Source organism: Grus americana, chromosome 17, assembly GCF_028858705.1.
Source record: "Grus americana isolate bGruAme1 chromosome 17, bGruAme1.mat, whole genome shotgun sequence".
Classification (NCBI taxonomy): Eukaryota; Metazoa; Chordata; class Aves; order Gruiformes; family Gruidae; genus Grus; species Grus americana.
The window spans coordinates 10,979,185-11,002,680 of NC_072868.1; the positions used below are offsets into that span (position 1 = coordinate 10,979,185).

At 47.3% G+C, this 23,496-nt stretch overlaps 1 protein-coding gene across 3 annotated transcripts in view; it reads left to right on the plus strand.

Annotated features, from left to right (window-relative positions):
• NKAIN4 (sodium/potassium transporting ATPase interacting 4) overlaps positions 1-23,496 on the plus strand; it is a 53,318-nt gene that overhangs the window by 11,421 nt on the left and 18,401 nt on the right. For all 3 annotated transcript variants that reach the window (XM_054845886.1, XM_054845889.1, XM_054845887.1), the window contains exons 2-3: positions 14,323-14,460; positions 14,959-15,039. In XM_054845886.1, coding sequence (XP_054701861.1) covers positions 14,323-14,460; positions 14,959-15,039 — 219 coding nt within the window. The remainder of the gene's footprint in view (positions 1-14,322; positions 14,461-14,958; positions 15,040-23,496) is intronic.

Below are 23,496 nucleotides of genomic sequence, written 5' to 3' on the forward strand. Positions count from 1 at the left end.
CTCTGCAATCTATGAACTGGGACTGAATGGATACTTGAGTGAATCATTTAAAGTACGATGAATTTCTGAAGCAGCTCATAGTGACAGGAGGTGGAGGGGCAGTAAACTCCTTTGCAGATCGCTTAGCCAAAGGATGCTTTCCTTGCGTGAGATGTAACCCAGGTTTCATGGCTGCCAAGTTTTTTCCTCGTTGTGGCTCCCATGGCCATGTAAAGTTCCTCACTCCCAGTTTTGGACACAAACCTGCAAATGAAGGGCATTTCAGATGGAGCTCCAGTATTTGGTTGTGAGACACTGTACAGATTTTTCTAGTAGAAATCCTGGAAACCCAATCCTGGCAGACTAAATGGGAATGCAGCAGTAAACCCCTTGTTCAACTGTAACCCAGGGCTGAGACCTCAATGGGATTTTGCTGGACCCCATCAGAAATAGCGATAGTTTGTAGCCTGCTACGATAAGGAGGAAAATGCTGCTTCTCAGTGCTGCAGTGTTGCCACGCTAGTGGAAGAGGCGATGCACAGATATTGTTATCGCTGTTCTGGAGTTCACCTCAGAGCCTTGCCAGATTAAACTTCCTTGAAATTACTTAATGTAGCGGCAAGGATTTGAATTTCCATAATGTGGATTAGCACTTTTCTATTTTAGTTAATCTTTGCAGAAAGACCTGCAAGTGAGAAGATCAAAAGACTTGAAAAAACTGGTCGGAAAGTTTGGAGTAGGCACAAGCCAAAGACGCCGTCGTTCCAGGGATGAGGAATCGTCTCGCACCTCCAAGGGGAGCGATAACAGCAGCAGGGAGGCAGGGCCATGTGTGCGTGAAGCTTTGGTAACACACGCTAACAGAGGGCAACTCTTCGTCCCCTTTTGAGGCCAGAGGAGACCCAAAAGTTCAAGAGTGCCCCGTGTCTGAGCTGCTGCCCTACAGTTTGGGGTTCAGTCCCTGCAAGGTCACCAAACTCTTGCACTGCAGAGACACGACCGCTACAGATTCGCTGCAAATGAACTTTGTTCTTCAGAGCTGCCAAAGTGGCATCTATTGACCAGCCTCTATTTTAAAAGAGGGTGCGGGGGGAAGGGAAAAAAAAGAGGAAAAAGAGAAAATCAGCTCTGCTGTTGAATAAACCATGAGCCATTGAGGAGCGGCGAGTCAGCAGGGGAGGGGCAGGGGCAGCGCAGAAACGAAGGGGATGCAAACGTCATGCGAAAAATGAAGCACAGGAGGAGCCTGGCCATTGTGCGACGCTCTTGGAAACTTAATTGGAGAGTCGGTTGGTGGGAGGCCAAAAGATGTATACAATAAAACAGACACTCAACTGGGCTGAAAATGCAAACAAATTGGGTAGCACAACAGAAGAGATAAATTATGCTCATAAAATAAACAATGAGTGAGTGACACTGGATAAACAGTTACATATAATAACGCCACTGTTTGTCTCAGCCATCCTAATTGGGAGGCTGGGCAGCATCCGATGAAAACTCTGCATTGCACATTCCCTTTATAATGAGGAAGATTTTCCCTCCCCTCTGAAAGCCTCCCCCCAGTCCCATTTAGCAGCAAACTGAAAGGCCTGGTTTCATTCCACTTTCCCACAGCAAACTCATCCTGGCAGGAACTGCATTAAGGAGGACAAGTAGAAAATGATAATAAATTGAGGACTTGCTCTTATTTCACCTTGTGACAAATCTATCCAGTGGGTGACTCAGGGAGGGTGATAAGAGCATGGACTGGGCTGCTGCTTTCCTTTTGACGCTTGGTCATGTGGAAAATAACCCCATTCTAGCCCTCACTCAAAAGGGCTTTCCTTTAAAAATAATGCTTTTTAAAAGGCACTGAATCCTTATTTACACTGTTGGAAAGCCAGCAGCTCGCCTCCATCAAAGTGAACGTCACAGGTCTCATTTCATCGTCTACTTGGACTGAAGAGCAAAAACAAAGGGGATGCCGCACAAAAAGCGATGCGGTCAAGGCCATTAAATAGAAGTGGGAGAACTTAGTAAACCTTAGCTTTTTTTTTTTCTTGCTTTTTTTTTTTTTTTTTTACCACTATATTGTATTGCTAATAAATCCCTGATGAGAATCTTTTGTTTCATTGAACTCCTCCCTCCACCCCAAAGCACTTACTTCCAGCACTCAGTCTAGTTTGGAGCAGAGATGCACTCTTACCCTGTAATGACTGCCCAGACCAGACTGAGCTTCCCAAGCTGCTTCATCAACCCGTGAAAGGGGGAGGCTGAGCTTCTGCCTCAAACGGGTGTCTAAACTTTTCGCCATCTCCATCCCTAGGTATTTACTTGTTTAATCTGTTTGAGCAATTCATGTGTCTCGGTTTTCTTGCTTTTATTGACCTAAGAAAAAGAGAGCTGGATCTCTGCTTCCCAGTCCGTGGTGCTCACGGGGAGGTGACAGCCGAGGAGGGAACCCAAGAGCCCGTCAGCCTTCCTCGCCTCCAAGAGCAGCGGGGACCGTGCCAGGGGCACCACCGACTCCTGAGCTGGGGGTGACAGCTCACAAGTCATCTTGGGTCACACAAAATTGGTTTTGCCTCCTAAAGTGGCTGGAAAACTGAAATATCCCTAGTTTACATGTCTCGAGGGAGGCAAGGGAAGCTAGATTTGTTACCTGTAATTACTAAGGTAATTAATCAATTATTTAAGTACGACTGATTTGCTTCCAGTGAAGCAATCGGAAGATGAAAGTCCATAGTGATTGATTCGTTTTCTAGGCACTTTGTAGAAGGGAAGTTGGTTGTGGGGATTGTGGTTATTGGAAAATTCCTGCAATACCCCGAAAGCCTCCGACAGTCCCTATTTGTAACAAAATAGTCGTTTTCCTGTTTGTTCCAATTTAAAACCCTTCCTGTCAAAAGCATTTTACTGGAACCAGAAGCTGGACCGCTAAATGTTTTTCATGTCCAAAATACTCTTTCCTTCCCAGTTCTTTCTCATGTAGTGCTTTGATGACAGGCCTGGAAGTTTGCTAGTACATTCATTAAGGGAGAGTTGGTCAGTATTTCTTTATTGATATCTATTTTTCAGCTGAAAAAATGGCTACATGTTTTTTCAGCTATGGTTTTTCCAAGGGATATTTTTCTTTTGTCCTTTTTTAACTGAAATAAGCACATTTTTACGTTAGGTTGTGGTTTTTTGGCAAAGCACAAACAACAGAGTGTTACTAGTGATGACTAAAACTCAGCTGTCACAGTACGGGTCATTTTTATACTGACGATAGCGTGCATGAAATGCAAGCAAATCACTTGGCTCATTTGCAGCCAAACTCCTAAAATACCTCCAGCTTCTCATTTGCCTGAAAACTTTCTGTATATTGCCGTGAGGTGCAGAGGGGAAAGTCTCCTGGGTCAGTTTTGATATATAAACCCAATCCTTTCTGCAGTATTAGCTCATCTGCTCCGTCCTGACTTCCCAGCTGTTTATTAGACTGGAGTCACGTCCCCTGGCCGCGGCGGGCGAGGTAAGGGGAATAGCTGGGACGAGCGGCAGTGGGGGGTCGGGCAGGCATCCTGTGCCGGGCATTGCTGGGGTTTGGTCGGAGCATCAATAGGGCTGAAGTTGGGGGGATGCAGGCACGGGAGAGGGGGGAGTTTACCTCTCTGTTTGGAGAATGTGACGGCGATGGGAAAGGTGAGGGGTTTGGGCTGGTGCTGCAATCCTCATGGGGAGGTTCCCAACCTAAAATGCCACCTCTTTTTACTAGTTCGGGCAGGTGGGTACCTGATGAAAACACTCTTGCAAGGATGATGTGGCTTCTGCTGATGCAGGATGATTAGTATGAAATATTAAAGAAGCTTTTTACAAATACAGCCCAAGTCTCCAGCTATCCTCTGTGTAAAATGAGGGTGTTATTTCTAATTCCACTATCTAGATGGGAAGACAGACACTTAACAACCGTGCTGGAGGGCTTTGGTGGAAGGAGCAGGAGCAGAATCAGATGCAGGAGGCTGATCTGTATTTGGGATAACACCGGTTTGTGCTGCTGTGTGTGGGAGCCGGGCCGGGTGTCAGTGCATCGATGCCCAGACGCCTCCGTGTTGTTCCCATGGGATCTTCTCTCCTGCTCCATCAGAGCCCTTCAGCACACGACTGCAGCTGGATGTACGCTGTGCCTCAGGTCAGCAGATGCTCCAGTGCTTGACTGAATGAGGGCTTCTGTCCTTCTCAAGGAGCTGCTGCTCATGGCATCACAGTGGGGCAAAAAGCATCATATGTAGCTGCTGGCAGGTGGAAAGGGAGAGCTGTGAAATCATGGGAAATGCATCCCTTCGGCTTCACTTGTTGTCTCTCCCTGACCCCCCCAACTTCACAGCTAGGTATTAGGAAGCAGAAGTGCTAAGAGCATTTCTCTGTGTCCTGGTGGGGGAGAGAAAGTCCTGCTCTATGAAAAAGGGTCCGTTAGTGCAGTAATTACCAGTGGAAATTTCTGGGCGGCTGTGCTCTCTCCCCTCCTGCTGCAGGATGATTACAAATGGGCTTTCCTTCTAGGAGCAAAGTTGCAGCCAGACCATGGCAGATCCCAATTTCCTAGATTATTAATAATAACAATATCATTTTCTTTCTCCCCTATTTCTCACCCGCCCTGCGCTTCCCTTTTAATGAATTCTCTTCTCTTGCAGTAGACTCCACAGTGACACCAGCCTGATTTGTAATGTAAATAGGCAGCCCAGTGTAAAGTCGACCTGCAAGAGCACCGCAGGGCTCTAATTATAATTTTCATTAAACTCCTTCTGTTTACGAATATCCAAGCAATCTGGCATTGCAGCAGGAGCGAGAGGAAATTAAAGCAACACTACCACTTAGCTACAGTGTCAGGGAGCAGGGACCCAGCTGTTGAGCAGAAGCTGAAACAGGGTTCCTGCGGACAAAGTTTTGAAGAGTTATTTCAACTTTGGCATCCTTCCTCTCTGGAGCTTTTACCCCCATTGCAGAGCTTGCATGTTTTTCCTTTAGAGGATCTGGCTGGTGCGAGTGTTTTACGCGTGATCTATTCGTGACCTAATTACGGGGATCAGCTGCTCCGAGCTCCCAGTGCAATGCGCAGCAAGGAGCTGGGGGAGAGCGGCCGCTGAGCCGGCCGGAGCAGGATGGGGTGGGTGGAAGGTGCGGAGCAGAGGGAGAAAGACCGTCAAGCAAAGGGGAGAGAGGGGAGCTTCATCTAGCAAGGCCCTGGGGGGTTTCCACAAAAGATCAGTGACACAGAGACCATTTGTCGATGCGTGCTGGGGAGCATCCTGCTGAGTTCAGGAGTGCTCTGACACATAGAGCTGTGCAGAAAGCGGGGCTTTGCTGGCCATGCTACATGGACACCAAGAAACTCTCATCCTCATATTCCCCTGGTCGAGAAAAACAGCTTCAGGTGGCTTCTGCAGGTGTGTTGCCTTCAGAGATGCATTTTTGTAACTCAGGCTACAGCTGACCCTTGGTGAGGAGAGAGCGCTGCAGGTGCCAGCCATGAATTAGATTTGCAGGGGACACTTTTGTTCATTAAGCTAAAGGCAGGGGATGTTCTCAGTGGCCCTCGGACATAGCGAGTCTTTCTTGGGCTGTGTGTGTGGACAGGACAGAAGAAAAACTGAGCTTGGCTTTTCAAGCCTGAAGCAAGAGTTTCTTCCTCCTTTGGGAAACTGCCAATAATATATTTAAGGTCATAATTCAACTTTGGGGTAACCAGTGGCAAAATAAAATTGCAGTTTGCAGTAAGCGCCTATAAAATACCAAAGCTAGCCATAATTTTGTCTAAACTGCGTCAGTCCAGCTGGTATCTCATGGGCTTTATATACCCTGTGAGTTTTGGTCCAACCCCTCAATGATTTTAAGTCTTTTTAGTGCACTTGAGAGCTCACGGGGATCTCCGAGCTGTTCCCAAACAGCTGCTCCCACATCCAGGAGACTCCAGAGAGCTGCATCATTAGAAGACAGGCTGGGCAGTCCTGGCCCAAATAGTCCTTCAGTACAGCCTTGTACATCCCGTCGATGTGTTTGCTTTCTCCCTCCGGCAGCAGAGCTGGCTCTTTTAGCTAAGCAGACAACGCTTAAGATAGCAGGTCCAGAGAATATAGGGTATATTCCCTATACCAAACAACCCCTTGGCTAATTTTTAAGTATTTTCACTGTTTTCCTGCATTTTCCTGCATCCCTGTCATGTGAATGAGACCAAACTTCAGATAGCCTTCCTGGCTGAGCAGAGGCAGGGATCACAGAATATAATGCTCTGTTGGTAGGAAATAAATCTCTCTATTAGAAAATTAAATTCCTGCTGATCTCCAACACTGCTCTGCCTCACAGCCTTTATAGTGTTTAGATGGCTTCATAAATGGTAGCAGATCTCCCACGGGAAATGGCTGGTGAGTTAATGGCACATCTTTAATATACTTCACTCAATAGGGAAATTTGTGCTACTGGTGAGAGAAGCCCCCCCCAGTGCTAAAGCTGCCTGCCACACCGGGATGCTGTTTGTGGGGAGCAGCAAGGATGTTTGCCCAGGTTCATCAGTATGAGGTGGGCTAAGGTAGGATGGCAAGTCCTCCAACGGGCGAGGGAAAGCCAGGACTGCCACAAGCGTGGAACCTGAGCCTGGGATAAGGCTGTGCCTTACGGAGCATCTGCCTGACAAAAATGTCAGGCACTTGTTGAAGAAACTCAGTTTTTATGTCTGGTGCAAATACAGTCACGTTCCCTTCCTTCCAGTGCCCCCTCTCTCTCCTGCAAAGCTGGAGAGCCAAAGCTCAGCTATGAAACTGAGGGAGGAGATAAAAGCTGGCGGGAGGGCAGAGCATTGTGGGCACAACAGATTAATTTAATTATGTTTGGGAAACTTAGGTTTGAGTGTTGACGCAGGTTACAAATAAAACAAGTTTGTCATTCTTGTCAGAGAGCTTTTTTGCCTGGATCACAAAGGCACCTGCTTATTAATTTAGCCTGATTGCTAATCTCGGCAATCAGCAATCACAGCAGCATGCAGTACGTAGATGCTATCAGGAGACACAAGCAGGAGCGAAGGGAACAGAGCTGCTCGGGTATCTGATGCTGCTGCACAGACGCCTCTGCATCCCTGAGGTCTGACTGAGCCCCGAGGCGAGATGGGGTCCAGGAAAACCAAACGGGCCAGAGGCTGTGTGGGGTGGACGGAGCACAAGCCTCACCAGGCACGTCACTGACCCCAATTTGGGAGAAGTTTAGGCAATACGGGGCAATTATTTTACTGAAACATTCCTCCTGGGAAGCAGTCTTTTCCTGGGAGCTGTATTCTGAGCACCATTCAGAAAGTGAGTGCTGGGCAACCTTTTCTCCCCTCTGCAACGTTATGTGCAAGAGCCAGCTAATTAACTGTACTGCTGATCACCCCGATTAGAGGGTTGCGGAGCAGGGGAGGGCTGCCCTGCTTGTGCTGCACCTGGGGATGTGCCATTAGGTAGGGACCAGGGACTACAGTGTCTTGCTGAAAGAAGTACTGCCAAGTACCGCCTTACACCCCAGCGCCTTCCCTCTCCCTTCGCGTGTCCCTGCTGTTTTGCCCGCTACGTGGCCCAACCCAACACTTGGAGAAAAACAGTTTAAGAGGTTTTTTGTGCGTGAATGCTTGTGCGTAGCCCATGTCCTCAGCTGAGCAAGGCTGGTGACTACACGTGATGTACCAGGAAACCTCGGTCCTTCTGATGTCGGAGCCTCAACTCCAGGCACAAACAAACAGCCTTCTGCACCGCTACAGTGCCAGTCTCATCCCTTATGTTTAGCAAGGATCGCGCCTTTCCTGGAATGCTAAACAGCATTCGGGCACGTGGGACCGAATAATGACATATCTTTGCAGCTAGGGTATTTCTGAAAGGCATCGGCAGCAGAAAGCACAGGGATCGAGGTCAAAGCAGCGGCACTCCTGAGAGCATCATTGCCAACACTCAGAATGATGCAGGGAGGGGAGAACCCAGAGCAAAAAGGTGCCAGGCCAGGGGGAAGGAGGAGGTGAGGACTCAACGCCGGGCTGTTTAACAGCAGGATGCTCCGGGCTTCAGCAGGGAAGTTGTGCTGAACCCCACCGAGGGGTTAATTCTGCCCTGGCTCTGTGCGGGGTGGTACTGGGGTGGGAGAAGTCCTGCTCCTGTGCACGGTGCCGTCCAAAGGCTGAGTTTGCTGGAGCATAACGCCCCAGGAGCAGCCAGCCCCCGCTGCAGGGCAGCGACATGGTGCAGGGCTCACGCCAGCGATGGGGACTTCTCCAGCTGCCTCGAGGGGGCCTTTGGCAGGCATTGGTCTTCCAGGCCATCGCAGTGACCAGTTTGCTTCTGAAACATAAATGATTTAAAGATATAAGGTCTGCTGTTGGAGGCCTCTATAACGTCTGTGTGAACAGAAGAGGTTTAAGCAGCTCCTGGGGAGGAAAGGGACCAAACCGAGCAGAGAATGGGGCTTATTGTATCCCTTGGCCAGAGTGACCAAAGATGTCTGAGAGACAATGACAAACAGAGACCTCCTGAGCAATTAGTCTCTTGACCTCTGTGGGTCAGCGAGAGATGCTGGCAAAGGAGCTCTGGATCACAAGGCCCCGAGGAAGGTTTCCTTGACAACACCTACTGAAGAAAAATGAGATTTCGTGAATGTAGTGGGTATTAGCACGCGAGATGCTGACTTTAGAAGAGACAAGGACGTGGCACCTAGCAGAACGAGCCCCTCGGTTAGGGGCATGTGAAGTAGTGGCTCACCAAACTGCTTTTTCAGATAAACTCAATTAAAGAGCTACTACGACCACTAATATTTATTTAGAAATGCAGTCACTGTGGTAAAACCCGTCTTATTGTTTAATAATTTTTCTGCCCACAAAATCTCCACCTTGAATAAGCACTGGCACAGAAGGGAATTTTCTGCTCACCGCTGATATTTTTATCACACTGCAGCTTGGTTTAAGATTCTTTAGATCTAGTATTGTTTCACCATTTACAAACACAAAGCAATTGTATAGAAAGACTATGTATAATAATATAATATAATATATCATAATAATACCAATAATACAAATAATACCAATACCAATAATAATAATAATAAATACAGCAGACAGATGCTTAGTATTGCCAAACTTAAAACTGAAAGAACCAAAAATATTTGTGTTCAAAACCTAAATAGATATATTTTTAAATTATACATTTGAGACTTCTTAATTTCTTCCTGCTGTTGCAGCTAGCTGGAGTTAAATTTTCATCCTTACATGACGTGTCATAGGGATAGCAGTACTGTGACTTTGTCCTGAACTCAAGCCGTCAACCATTGCACAGCCAAAATTCCTCAGGAAATCAATGCAAGTTTTTCTTCAAGAAAAGACCCGTGACCTTTTTCAGTGAAAGTCTTGGCCGCTCCGATGGTGTTTGCACAGTAGACAAACAAAGAGCATCTTCTTAAAAAGCAAAGCCAGCTGGCAGGAAATCAAATGCTGAATCAACGCGTCGGGGATCAGCCAGGCAGCTCTGAACATCACAGGAGCGCGGTGGTGACCGAGGGCTGCAGCTGAGGCTCTTTCTCAGTTCAGACTAGAGAGAAAGTAAATACAGGGGTTTAAGTTGCAAATTTTATCTGTGTTGAAGCTGTAGATACGCACGCAGGGGTCCAAGGCAGCTGTGTGCACCACTGACCAAGGGCAGCGCAGGAGTTGGGGCAGGCTGTGAGGCTATGTGTCCTTCTGGCGGTGAAAGGCAAGGAGTAGCAAAAGAGTTTTCAAATTGCTTTTTTATAGGCCAAGTGAAAAATTGTCTAGGTTTCTGGGTAAAACTGTTTGGTTTTTTTTTTTTTTGCAGGAATAGCTTCCTTAGGTCCTGGCTGGCCCATAGCAGTAGGATCAGCCTTTCCCATTTGTTTTATTTATTGCATGCTTGTAAAATTATTTCTAACATTTAATTTTAAAAAGAAATTTCTTATTAAAGCTGAACTTGGAAAGTGTAAAAGCAGGTTTGCTTGCAGGAACAGATACATATGGATGTGTGTGTGTAGGCAGGACATCCTCTGTGCATACCTGTACCTGTCATTGGGCTTTCTGAGCATCGTTCCTGCATCTGTACGAGTCATGTCAACATCTTGGAAGTGATATTTGTTATCTTGTATCCCAATTGATATCGGAAATGCAGTGAAGGACACAGATCCAAACCAAATAAGATTAAAGGCTTTAAAAGCTTAATAAACTAAGAAGAGAAAATCTAGCTGATAACATGGCCTTGATAGCAGGCTATAAAGCACAGGGAGTTAACGAGTTACAGGTAACTGGCTTGTTCATCCTTTCTTAGCAGTATGGAGGCACAAGGGGAACAGGATGAACTCTCCAGCTTATCAGCATGACAGGAGCAACAGAAGAGAAAGATGAGGGGATAGAAAAAAATCGAGGGACCAGCATTTAAACAAGCACCCCCAGCCCGTGCTGAATCAGTTCAGAGTGTCCTGCTGGCGTCGACGTCTGCCAGTGACACTGTCCTGCCAGAGCCACGGGAAATGCAACTGGAATGGTTTGAACCCCCCAACAAGGAACTGTTCCACATTTTGAGATGTTTTCTAAGACCATTTTCCTATTCTGCAATGGGCTCCATCAGGCAACGCTCCCCTCCAGCTCAGGTACAGCTTCCCTCTCTGGTGAAGTTTTACTGGTGTAAAGACCTTGAGCATGTCCCGTCGTGTTGGCTTACAAAGCCCTTCTTTGCTCACTGTGTGTGAGCTATGTGATAGGACTCTGTAAACTGCAGAACATCTTCTCTGCCTTTCTTATCTTTCCCAGCTGTATAAATGAACGATGGCCCAACAGAGAGCTCTGGCTTGTTTTGTTTGCCTGGCTAACAATTGCTTCACATGGTTATTTGCTATTCCAGTTTCACTCAGATCAGCAGAAATGTGGTTTATTTCAGGAGAGAAAAGTCTGCCACGACTATTCTGATTTTAGTACTGCAACAAATCATTTAATTTAAAGAATGAAAGGTAAAAATGTTCTATGGGTAGGGAAGCAAAAGGAGCAGAAGGAATACTGGGTTTAATGAGAATAGTCATAAAGAAGAAAAATTTGTCCTCCCTGATGGAAAGGTCCTGTCAGCTTTGAATGGGTTGAAACCTGTGCCACAATCTGTGAAATTTCTCTTTACAACCAATATCTCTAGAATATAATAGGCTTTCTCAATAGAGTAGTGTGAATCATCGTAAAGAACACTACAGCAAGGATATTACTCTGCAGAAACTTGGCAGCAGCAGAGAAAGATGGCATTTCCCCTGCTCAGCAAGAGGGATCCAGGTTCAGTACGAGGGTGCAGGTGTATCTGTACCCGCGGGCAGGGACAAGCCCTGGCCCTGCCATTTCTGAGCCAGGCTGAAGGAACCAGGACTGAAGGGTAGCACGACATTCTTCACATCCCAACCCCGAACATCAGCCCCGCTTATCTGCAGATCTCAACGGCATTTAATGGGTAAGCTTTGCACACAGACCTGTAGCGTAATGAGTGAAATGGTTGTTTATCTATTTGTTTTTAGCAAATATTTCCTTAATTATGCTAGGTTCCTGGGGGAATGGGGACAAGTCCATGGTAACTTCAGGCTACATTTCTGACGGCTGGATTTCAGCACGGGCTCACCACCTGCGTGTCAGTAACACAGTGTTAGACTTTCAACAGCAGCATTTGCACTTGTCATCAACATGCATCTTACAGAAAATTGCTTTTATTTTTATAAATGAGGAAACAGCTTGCCTGAGCTCGCACATCACACAAAGGTGTACCGACCCAGCTCCCACTCCTCTTAGCTGAACCAGCGGACAGGCGCAGCTGATGTCTGTACCTGCTGAGTCACACCTGCAGCTCCCAGGGACACGAAACCATAAACAAATGCAAAGCAAGTGGCAAAAGAATGTAAATCAGAACAGAAACAACCTGGAGACAAGGGCAATTGCAGTAAGGAAGAGGGAAGTATGACATGAAGCTAACTTCTGGGATCACGGGAAAAATCCAGCGTGGCCAGGGACCAGAGATCTCTCCAGGAGCTGTGCCCCAGTCTGAGGTCAGCGTAGATTGGCAGGTCCATCTCCAGGATGGCTTGGTACCTCTCACTTCACAAATGTCTGCCCTGGTCCAAACCAGCCAGGAAACATCACGAAGCTGTGGAAGGACAAGCTTTCCCGTTGCTATACAGCCCTAACGGCAAATGTTCATTTGTGAGAAGAAAACACTTTTCCAGACATGGATGCCCCGATTCTGGAGTGGGAAAACTCCTGGCAGAAGGCGTAGGTAGGAAGGATCTGTCTTTATTCCCCCTGTTTAGGGCCTAAAGGCAAGAGGCAAAGCTGAGCAGGGCGTTATCTCTGCAGAACACACCCCCATTGTGTCCCCTCGACTAATTGATGCTCTGTGCGGCACACACTCCCGCGCTAATATAACACACAAAGCCAATTAAATGCCTGATTGGATGAAGCGGTCACAGTCAAGTGACCCATTGCCAGCCAGTCAGGATTCAAAATTTCCAAATATCATTAAGGTATGTGCGTTAATCCCCTCCTAAAAGATTAAGCGGTTAACCTATTCCTGCTGTTTCTGATGAGATACAGAAAATCTGCTGTGCTCGGGGGGTGGGGGGAGCAGGCTGAACGGTGAAATGAGCAGCATTTGCCCTGTTCCAGCCCTGGAGCCCTGTGCGTGGCCATACACCACATCTCACAGCATCTTCCAGGTGGTTCAAATGGATCAGAACAGGGCAGTGCGTGTTGCTTCAAAGGGAAGACTAATTATTTTGCAGAAGAGACAGATTTGAAGACTGCCTCCATTCCCTCCCCACTCTCTCTGCCCCGCTTTGCCAGTGAAGAGAGACGTCAGAGAGGGAGAGCTGCTTACCACCACCCTGACTGCCACCCTTAACCGGGGCTGCTATAGATTTCTTTGAAATACAGATTTTTGTTGAACTTCCAAGGTACTGTTGAGAACTGCAATACCTTCCTAGCCCAAGAGAGGTGTGAAGGTGATTTCCCCACTGATGCAGGAAGGAGGAGGAATAATGGTCATTTAATAGATGTGGCTTCTCTCATCGTGTGGCTTGACGGGGACCTGCAACCGCTCACGTCCTTAAATGCTTTAAGCCATTACAGAAGCTCCAGTGCTTGGACCCCAGCTGCCATTTAAAAGCCAAGCCAGGAAAAGATGTCACATAGCTGATTACACATAGTGGAGCAGGATCATCCATGGTAAATGTCTAATCAGTAGTTAAATTAATATTAACTATCAATGGTAAATTGTCATTATTTATTAAGAGTAAATAAATATGAAATGCAATAAAGCAATCCTCGCATACTACTCTGATAATTAAAAAGGCTTTGAAATCTTAACGGGGAAATGTGCTGCGCTGTAGCACGAGTGGAGTCGCTGGTCAATGGGGGGAGGTCAGTTGCACTGCGTTAGTGAAGACAAGCAGAGAGAAGATCTCTCTGCATGAGGCCAGGCACTGGGGGAAAACCTGCAGGAACCATTTTGCCCCCTCCACTCGCTGTTCCTCCTATAGACATAGTATTTAAAGGCTGTGGGGATGTAAAGGCTAACACACAATTGCAAGTTTATTGTGCTCTTTCAGCTGCATGTGTAACACAGCAGTTCAGATCCAGGTGACCAGTTGCTGCTGACACACAGACGATGGCTACAGATGAAAGGCACATCTTTATGCAAATATGATTTGAAAATCAGGCCCAGAACTTCAAAAGTAATGGTGTTTTATTTCTAGAACATAGTACTAGCCTTGAACCATGTCATTAGTGCGGGAGAGGAACACAGCCTGTCCTGGAAAACCAATGTGTTTGCAGAATTTCTTTGCTGGGTGGCAGCATTTTCTGTGGGGCGAAGGTGGAGGAGAGAGTTTCCTCCTCTCTCACTTTGATGGATGTGTGCTGGAGAGCAGAAACACGAGGGGTGTCAGGAATGATGGAGTGGTACTGAAGGCTCTGACAAATGAGCTTTTGAAAGTCCTGCTGCAGCCATTGAAGGTGTTACCATCCCGCTGCTCGCCTCTGCCCTCTGCCAGGGCCACCTCCCCATTGCAAAGCGCACAGAACTGAGGACGTGCCCCCACGCAGGCACTGGAGCTCACTGGTCTGCGTTAGCTTAGCCGTCGGAGGAGATGGGATGCGTACAAAGTGGAAGGGGGGGGCACGTAGACACACGTTCTGTCCTACTGACCTGGTTCACAGGGAGTAAATTGCTTTGGGAATGGAGTAACATCTTCAGCTGCTGCAGTGATTTGCTCAGGGAGCACGTCAAAACCTTGAGAACAAACATCATGAGCCCAGAAGCTGTAACTCCCCTTTTTCCTTTTCCCTTCCAGCTTGCTGCATTAGAGAGGCAAGTGTTCGATTTCCTGGGATACCAGTGGGCCCCTATCCTAGCCAACTTCCTCCACATCATCATCGTTATCCTCGGCCTGTTTGGCACTATTCAATATAGACCTCGTTACATAGTGGTGGTAAGTAGCAGCCGGTTTGTTCAGAGCCCTTCAAAGCCTTTCACAGCCTTTGCTCTGGTGGGATATGGCAAGCGATGAGAAACTGAGTAAAGCCCTTGGGAAATCAGGCACGAGCGTTGTAAACAATTTTAGCAGGAGGTGCTGTGCTTAGGAACACTTTGTTCTGTGCGCTGCACTTTTACGGTACTTACTCCCAACTTGGAAGATGTCAGATAATTATTACTGGTACCAAAGTAACACCGAGATACTGCACAACAGACAGGGAGAACTAGATGGTGGACAAAGGCATGGCAGAAGCTCTTCCTCCCTCCCACCTCCTGCCCCTGTGTCTCTAATCAGGCAAGGGACCATCTGCACATGGGAAGCAAACAGAGGAAGAGACAACGATTGCAGTGCTGACTCAGGGCGTTTAACTGCCCCCAGCTGGATCACATATATATAAAGTAATTCCAGTGACTGCTTAATGTTTATTGCTTCTCTCCCCCCATTCCTTTCTAGTATGCCATCTGGACTGCAATTTGGGTCACCTGGAACATCTTCATCATCTGCTTTTACTTAGAAGTGGGAGGGCTCTCGAAGGTGAGTGGGAGATTTATGGGTGAGTGCCCAGGCTTTGTGTCCAAGGGGATGGAGTTTACCTGTGAGATGGGGGGGGGGGGGGTGGGTGGTTAAGGTGAGTGGCCTGGGGGCTGTCTGGGAGCAGGTCCTGCCCCCTTGCCTATGGTGAGGGCTGCCTTACTAAGGGATAGAGGAGTACTGCTTGTTGTACGGTAAAAGTGGGGAGCTAATAATGATTTGTGGAGCTCTTTGCTGGTTGGTGCAGGTGGTGGCTGGAATAAACCCTGCCCTCATAGTGGGTAGAGTGTATTTGCTTTCTAAGGGTGAGAGCAAGCTGGGCAGCAGAGCCATCCTGAGATAGGTTTGAGAGCTAATTCCCAGCCGTGGTGCAGAGGTGGCTGAGGAAGGCTATGAGCCAACTAGATTACAGCTGATCCTCTTGTGATCTGATAAGACCTTGGGAAGAAGGTGTGTGGGTTGGAGAGAAAGGCTCTCCTGAGCAGTGAGCGTGCTCTCTCTGCCAGCCTGTCCCAGGGAAGAGCTGTAGCAGGGGCTCAGTCTGGCTGGGCTGACTTGGACCAAGGACTTTGCTGTAACTCCATACCTGACCAGCTCTCGATGTCTCTTTGCCTCCCGGTCCTGCTGAAGACCTAATGCCCTTCTGCAGTAGGGATAGGTATCTGGTTGTGGCCGCACCAGGTGAAATATTTCCCGTTGGACCTTTTGGGAGAGGCTCCTCTCTCTGCTGAACAGAGAACAAACCAGAGGGGTGCTGGGGAGGCTGGCGCATCTCCTCTGGATGCGGCCTCAGGGGTGATGTGGCTTCCCTGTCTTAATCCTTCTTTCTTAAATACAGGGGTAGTTATTCATGGCTCTTGGCCAGGGGTGTTGTGAGTTAATATGCGAAGCTGTTTGAAGGCTAGATAAGTATTGCTGTCTGCTTAATGAGGGGTGAGTCAGAAATAATAAAAATGGGAGGCAGGCCCTAAATTAAGCCTGAGCTGTAAGCAATGAATTACTAAGTGTAGCTGTAGCTTTAGCAGACTCAGAGCGATTATAGGATACAGGTTCATTTCAGAGCACTCTACATCTAGCCTAAATTCCCAGGTCGTACATCTAAGTTGCAGTCATAATTGGAACTGCACTATGTTTTCTTATCAGGCCTACAGCAAGTCATGAGTGACAGCATAAATCCTTTGCAGATAAGAAAATGTAACTTCCTAATTCCTCAATTAATCTCCATTTCCCCTCTCAATTATCCACAGAAACTTTGAGAGAGTTCTTGCCCAAAATGATGATTACTCATGGTGTGAAAGCTCAGCCCAAGATGATCTTGGTGCTGGCTGTGACCAGCTAAAAAAGAATTTTATGTATCTATTTAAATGCTCCCCTCTGTGGAGGAAATATTGGCTTGATAAACTGCTCTGGGAGCTTCTCTGACAGCCAGTGTTTGCTTCCAGCCAGCTGATGACTTGTGTTTACTAATCCCAACCTGCCCTGCAACACGTCGGGTCGCTGTTCCGCAATTCAAACAGCGTGGCAAACTCCACTTTCTCCACTACAGAGGAGCTTCATCTCATAACCTTGCTCTGTGCCGTGCCTCGTTTTAGCAAAGCCAGCACACAGAGAACCTTTATTTAGCCTACAGGATGATGCTTGTGATTGGGGACTTTTTTATTTTTTACAGAATTGGGTTGCAGTATAGGTTGTTGTCAACTCAGTGGACTTTCCTCTACAGCTGCAATGAGAAATTCACGCTGTTTGGTGGCAACTGGTAAAAATAAGAGTATTTGTGCTTGTTTGGTGGCAAAATCCTTTACAGCCTTGCCTCTGTTCTTAATGAATTATTTTTGTTGGAAAAGACTGTCTTGTAAGGAAAAAACCTCGATGCTACTTTCTTTCCTCCTTCTCCCTTTTAACTGAAGTTACCCGGGTCTTTGTAATGGCAAAACTAACCCCTCGCTTCCATGTGAGAACAAAAGATACACTTGAAACAGGAATTAAGGTTTCTGTAGGACGGTGTGGTGCTTTGCAGGCTGGGCTCAAGAGCAGTGTTGCTTTCCCGCTGGATCTCCAGAAACCTGATCCAAAGCCAGCTGACATCTGCAGAGTCTTACTGATCTCTGCAGTCTTGGGATCAGACCCCAGAAGGACACCTGGGCTTGGATGAGCAAGCGTTGGACAAGCTCTTGGAGGGGGCAAAGGCAGGGCAGCACCAGCCGGGGGTTACAGCAGCAGTGCTGCTGAGGAGCAGGTACCTCGCTGTGCCCTCGGGGCCCTGGGGAGGAAGCTGTCCTTTAGTTCCTAATAAGAAGTCGAAGTGTGTAATTAACCTGGCAGTAAGCAGGTAGGCTGCTTAGAAAGAGAGCTTTGGTGGAGCGAGGCTGATGGGGCTGGTCAGGTAAACACCAACTCATTAACTACTAGGCTAAGCTTGAATGTGCCGGGGAGCGTTTCGGACAGGACCGTGCTACTGTGCAAGTCCCTTAAGGGGCTGATAGCTCTGAGGAAGGTCTCCAGGTGCTGTTTGCTCCATGATTCCTGCTGAGTGTTCCTGCCAGCCCTGTGCTCACCCCTCTGTATTCCTGACAAGGGCAGCCTGCCAGGGAGATCTCTGTCAGCAGCTAGCTGATTTATGATGACAAAATGCAGAAAGGGCAGTCAGCTGCAAAGAATGGAGTTTGTTAACTTGGCAGCTGGTAGCGACAGCCCAGTGCAACTGAGGCAGGTGATAACCCAGGTGGGGTGAGAAAGCAGGGAAAGGATCCAAGTGGTTCTGCTGTAACAAGTTTAGGAAAAGCCTGGAGAACTGAAAAAATGAGGAAATGGTTATGTGCACTTATTGCAAATAATTCTTTGTGCTCTGGTGCCTGGATCTGATTTCACAGTGGTACAGGATGTGAGCGGGGAAGTGCTGTGCATTACAGGGCTGAGGGGAGCACGGACGCTTGTTCTTGTGCCCCCCTTGCTTTGGGTGCCTGGCTGATTTAATAAACAGATGCCAGAGGCACCACGGCTCTGGTCCCGTGTCAGCCCATAAGCAATTCGGCAAAGGGTTTAAGAGACTACCTCCCTGTTATAAACTCTGTGTCGGCAGTAGAATATGGGCCGGTAGGTGCATGGTGTTGCACTGCGATTTGGGGGCTGGTTGTTCACCCTCCTTCACCAAGCAATGGCTCCTCCACTGCCTCTTTCCACCTTTGGGTTGTCTGCCCACCACTTCTCACTTTTTCTTTCCTCCTGTTTTTCCCCAGCATTTCCTGACGTGCTCCTTATCCTCCAGGTTCCTGCAGCAGCACTTGCTGTCTCCTGACCATGGAAACCTTGAGAATGGCTGTTCTGGCCAGCCCTGCTCAGGGTAGTTATAACTACTTACTAACCATCTACCTCCTCACCACTAGTTATAACTACCCTGCGTTAGTTTTATTGAAAGAGAAAATGCTCTTTCCTGCTCTGTGAATCTATTCTCTAGTTCTTGGAAGAGCTAAACTGGCTCTTTCTATCCTGTCACATTTTTTTTATTCTTGCAGTCTTTTCTTAGTAGGATTAAGAGTGTGAAATGCAGCACAGCAGAACTTCATTAGGTGACCAGACACAAATGGATCAGCATAAGTGTCTAAGAAAGCACTTCCCTTGTTGCTGCAAGGGCCTCCCTAAGCACGTAGCCTATGCCAGCTTTCCTGAAGTGCTTTGCCAATGAGCAGGCAAGAGATACAGCAATCTGCATTTGAAGGGTGCTTCTCAGCGCTGGCAGTGAGATGGTGATGTGCCTTCAAGCGGCTTTTGGCAGCATTGCCTTGCTGACTTGCTCCGCTTGCAGTTCTGAGCATGCTTGCAGCATCTGGGGGAAATGCAGCCTCTCCGAAAGTGCTGTACCCCTGCTCTGGTGGGGCTCACAGCTGAATTTCCAGATTGCTGTTCCTCCTCCTTGGGTCTGTTCCTGTTCCATCTTCCTCTTTTTCTCTTTGTCCATCTGGCCATTTGGTTAGGTGAATTGTTGGGAGCTATCTCTGAAGTTTCTAGGCTGGGCTTGAAATAACATGTTAAGCTTCTCCCTGTCTACTCGAGTGTGAAACACAGTCCCTCCTGCAACCCCCCAGCCTGAGTTAATTATTAAAATCCTGCTGTTAAGACATATGAGCATCTGTCTGTCCAGCTGCCATGCTGATTGACTCTTCATCATGTACTTGAGAAACATTCAGAGAGGTCTGAGGAATCGGTGTTCTGTATTTCAATGTATTCCTTTGTCTTTTCCCTCTGGAATTAACCATCTTGGAATGGTGAATTTTATTTTACCCCTTATATTCTTTCTTGTCTACCCAGTGCTTTGATCAGAATCCAGAGCTGCTGTGGTGGTCTAAATCTCCTCTTATAATGGAAGCAGCCACTATTAGTCAGATGGGGGTTATTTATATTCCAGAGAATCTGGACGGCATCTTGGGATGGCTTTGTACCTGGAAAAAAATACTGTGAAGATAAATGCATGCATAATTACAACTGTCCCTCAACTCCATCTAAATTTAGAAACTGGAAGCCTGGGATTTGGCCTTTAAATGCTGTGGCACTGTCAACAAGCCTGCTGAGAAACAATGGAAGTGCTTCTCTCTTGTCTCAGGGTGATGCAGCTATTCAGCACACATGACTAAAAGATAAACATTATATTTCCTATTTTGATAAGAAATGTTTCCAACTGAAAAGATTTAAAATGATTCTGCTCTCAAGCTCTGGGGGCTCCCATATACAGCTCAATTTGTTTCCAGAGCCATTATACTGCTGGCTTGCCTGATAATTAAGGAAATCTGGGGGGAGGTGGTTCAGGAGGCTGTTAACAACAAAAAATAAAACCGTCTCTGATGGTGTCCCTTAGAAAATAATTTCAGAACAGCTTTCAGAAAACTATTTTAGAAAGGGAACACAGCTGGCTCTGGTGTCAGAGGTAGGTGTGAGTTTTTCCCTGTGGGACACAGTGGGGTGAGGCTGTGAGTGGGAAATAGACCCTGTAAAATGTAGGTACTACAGTTTTAGTGCTGGTGTCTGTCTTCTCATGCTGATGGCAACCAGGTGCTACAGCAGTTCAGAGTGATGTGTGATTTTTTTGGATGGCCTTCAGTGAGCTCCCGAGAAGGAGCTTGTATCGCTCGTGGCTCGTGTTTCCCTTCAGGCTGAAGGTTACAGAGGAAGCGATAGCCCTTCAAGTCGCAGCCTGTCAAGAAACGAGGGGGAGTGTGGTTACACACACATCACTCTCCCTACTGCAGGGCTTGCTCACTTCTGGGACTGATGAGCATCTTCCAACCTGCATACCACTTCTGGGAGTATTTCAGTGCATTTAGACTTCAGTGTCCAACAGAAAGGTTTTGGGAAACAACGGTTTCCTGAACTTTCTTGTGACTGGTTTTTTTCCTCCTGATTTTAGTGTGCTGTTCTTATTTCATTTCTTTTCAACCCTCTCCTTGCAAATGAAGCTGGCAAACTGCACAAGACATCCTGGGATTTTTTCCCCAGTCTCTCAGCAAGCACTGAGCAACTGGAGGTCAATTAAATGATTTTTCTTGAATCCTCTTTTATTGTGCCCCATCAGCGCAGGTATCCTCCGAGGCCATCCAGCCAGGGACACAAGCGAAGGAACGGCATTGCTTTGGATGTTGAGACCCTTTCATCCATGCTGCCCTCGTGCCCTGCAGTGCTCCAGACAGATGCTTGTTCAGAAAGGTGTCTCTGGATGCAAGGGCGTCCACAATCCCAGTGTGCAATCAGTATTCATTTTACATCTGCGAGAGGGATGGCTCGTGTGTGAGTGGTTGTGGTGCTTTTAGAATCCAAATGTCCTTAGGTTTTCCAATCTGTTCTTAACTGAAGTATGATTTTTTAGATTTTTTTTTTCCACAGAGCTGGAGCATGATTGTAGGCACAAAGCACCGAGTGCTGGTTAGGACCTACTTTTCCTCCACCTGCCTACCTCCAGCCCAGCACCTGTTCTGCTTTTTCAGGCTTAACTCCAGGCAAGTTCAGCTTCTGCAGCCAAGTTAAGCCAGAGCCAATTCTATAAGGACTGAAAAAAGGGAGATTCAGGAAGGAAAGCAGCCCGTTTCTTACTTTGCCAAACACACATAGATGCCTCTGTAAGGAGTAGAGAAGGCACTGAAGGGGCTCTCTGCATCAGTGAGGCAGAAGGTTTGGGAAGGCACCATCTGGGAGCCTTGGGGACCGAGGTTAAGAGTAGATGCTGTGGTGCCCTGTGGAACAGCTTTGTTTCTGTGCTAATTGGGGGAAGCCCCAGGCAAAGAAAGAGGAATTGTGTCTTTTTTTTTTTTTTTGAGAAAGATGATTCTTTCCTTCCCTAACCAAGTGGCTTGTGAGAGGGAGAAGAGCACAGCAGCTTGGAGGGCTGGCTGTCTCCAGGAGGAAAAGCTTTTGCTGGGGAAGATTCATGTGTCTCAGAACATGCGAACTTGGGAGAGGAAGAACAAGTTTTGCAGAAAAGATGCGATTTGGTGGATATGTGGGATGTCTGTGGGCCGCTGAAGAGCAATGCCCAGCAGAGGGAGCAAGCCAAAGACTCTTCTGCCAAAATTGTGAGAAGCTGGAAGAGAAAACTGTCTAGAAATGTAGATAGCACAGCACCATGTGCATTATCCTGTAGCTGCCAATCTAATAATTATTCCCCACGGCCTTTAAAGTGCAGACAGCTCCCTTTAAAGTGCCAACTGTTAATAGAGTTTTCCCTATTGTCTTTGCTATTCAGGCTGCTTTTGCCCTGGATCCACACTTCATCTCCATGCCCTCCTCCATCAACTGTAAAACACATTGCATCTGTTGTGGTGATTATGTCAGGAGTTTGGCAGCTGCCTGCTCACTTAATTGTCCACACTTCTTAACATGGGCTTCCTGCAGCATATTTTAATAGCAGCTATGCAAACTGGTTTTGAGTATCTGTGGTGGAGTGGAAGGTACCTACGTAATGTGCATAGTGTGGCGGTTGGTTTCTAGTCACAGGTTATCTGGCTGGCACTCAAATTTTCTGCCTTTGTAACTCAAGTTTGCCCCTGGATGCGAACATGGACACAGAAAAGTGTATCTGCAGGACTGCCTGGCTAGGCTCCCCATACTGGCTGTGGAGACAAGTCCTTTCTCCAGAGGGTAATTCAGAGCAGGAGCCTGGATTAGCTGCTCTGAATCTGTTTTGTTCCTCTTGACTCTACAGGGAGCTGAGGAAAAGGAGCTGCCACGTGAGGTTTCCTCATGTTGGGAAGTGTGAATACCCCAAGCTCTGACTGCTGCTGTTCTGGGAGCCGCTTCTTTCCTGCAGGGGCTGTGCAGGACCCTGGCATGAGCAATGCGAAGTACTATATGCATAGGTGCTAAAACTTCTAGTAATGGTGACATGGGGTGTGTATATCTGTATCTATTTCTACCCTGTAGAAACACATAGATTCTCTACCTGATCCATTTTATAATCTATCCTTCAGAAGAAAACTTCCAACCCCCTGCCCTGTTTTGTGGTCAAAAGAGGTTGTTGATTCTGCATCAAAGTGACCCAAGAGGGCTGCTGGGGCACCCAGCACTGAGTGCTCATCTGCGAAGTGATGTGGCTGATCTAGTCAGCCAGTTCCGAGTTTGTCCCTTACTGTCTGCAGGGAGGGTTTTGCCATGTCCTGTAAGCTCAAAATCCCAAAGCTCTCCCTGTACTCCAGCAAGTACCACTTTTTTTTCAAGTGTGAGGAAAGTGTTGTCATTGTTAAGCAAGCACCTGGTCGCACACCAAACTCCTGCACTACTTGTGTGGTGTTTCACTATGTAACCTCCACAATGGCATGGTTTAAATCATGGAACTAGTAAAGATGAGAAGGGCAAAACAAAAAGCCTCTCTCAGGGTAGAGATGATAAGGAATTGCTAGGGAAGTGTTTGCAAGAAGCTGCAATCGTCACCATGAGGCCAGCTCAGCTGGGTAACCTGACCTGGGGCTGCCAGTGTGTAAGGTCAACAGAAGACGCAGAAGCACCGCATGTGAAGAGTGCGGAAGGAGATCAGATGGAAATGGTGGAGGAACTAGGTAATGTGTTAAAAGCTAGGAACAGAGGTTTTGCAAACCCACTTTAGGGTTATGAAGTTTGTATTTTTCAGTTATCTGTGTTGATTCCCACGCTGGGAAGGGCATACCCATAGCTTGTGATTCTGTGACAGGATGCTTAGTGCTGCCTTGTTTACCTTCTATATTTGCAAGGTTAATCACCCAAACCCAGAACTTGAGGGTTCTTTTCTGGGTGCAGGATCCACTAACAAAGTGTTCTTGGGTTTGCAGCCTAGAAAACTCTTTCTGATGTAGAAGCTGCTCAGACCTGCTTCCAAAATATGGTACATGCTGGTGAAATAGGCTTGTTGGAGTGCTGCAGGACTGCTTCAGAAATGGTTCCCACTGCAGAAGCCGGCCTGTGAAATACTTTTTAATAAGGAATATACAGCAAACTTATTTTGAT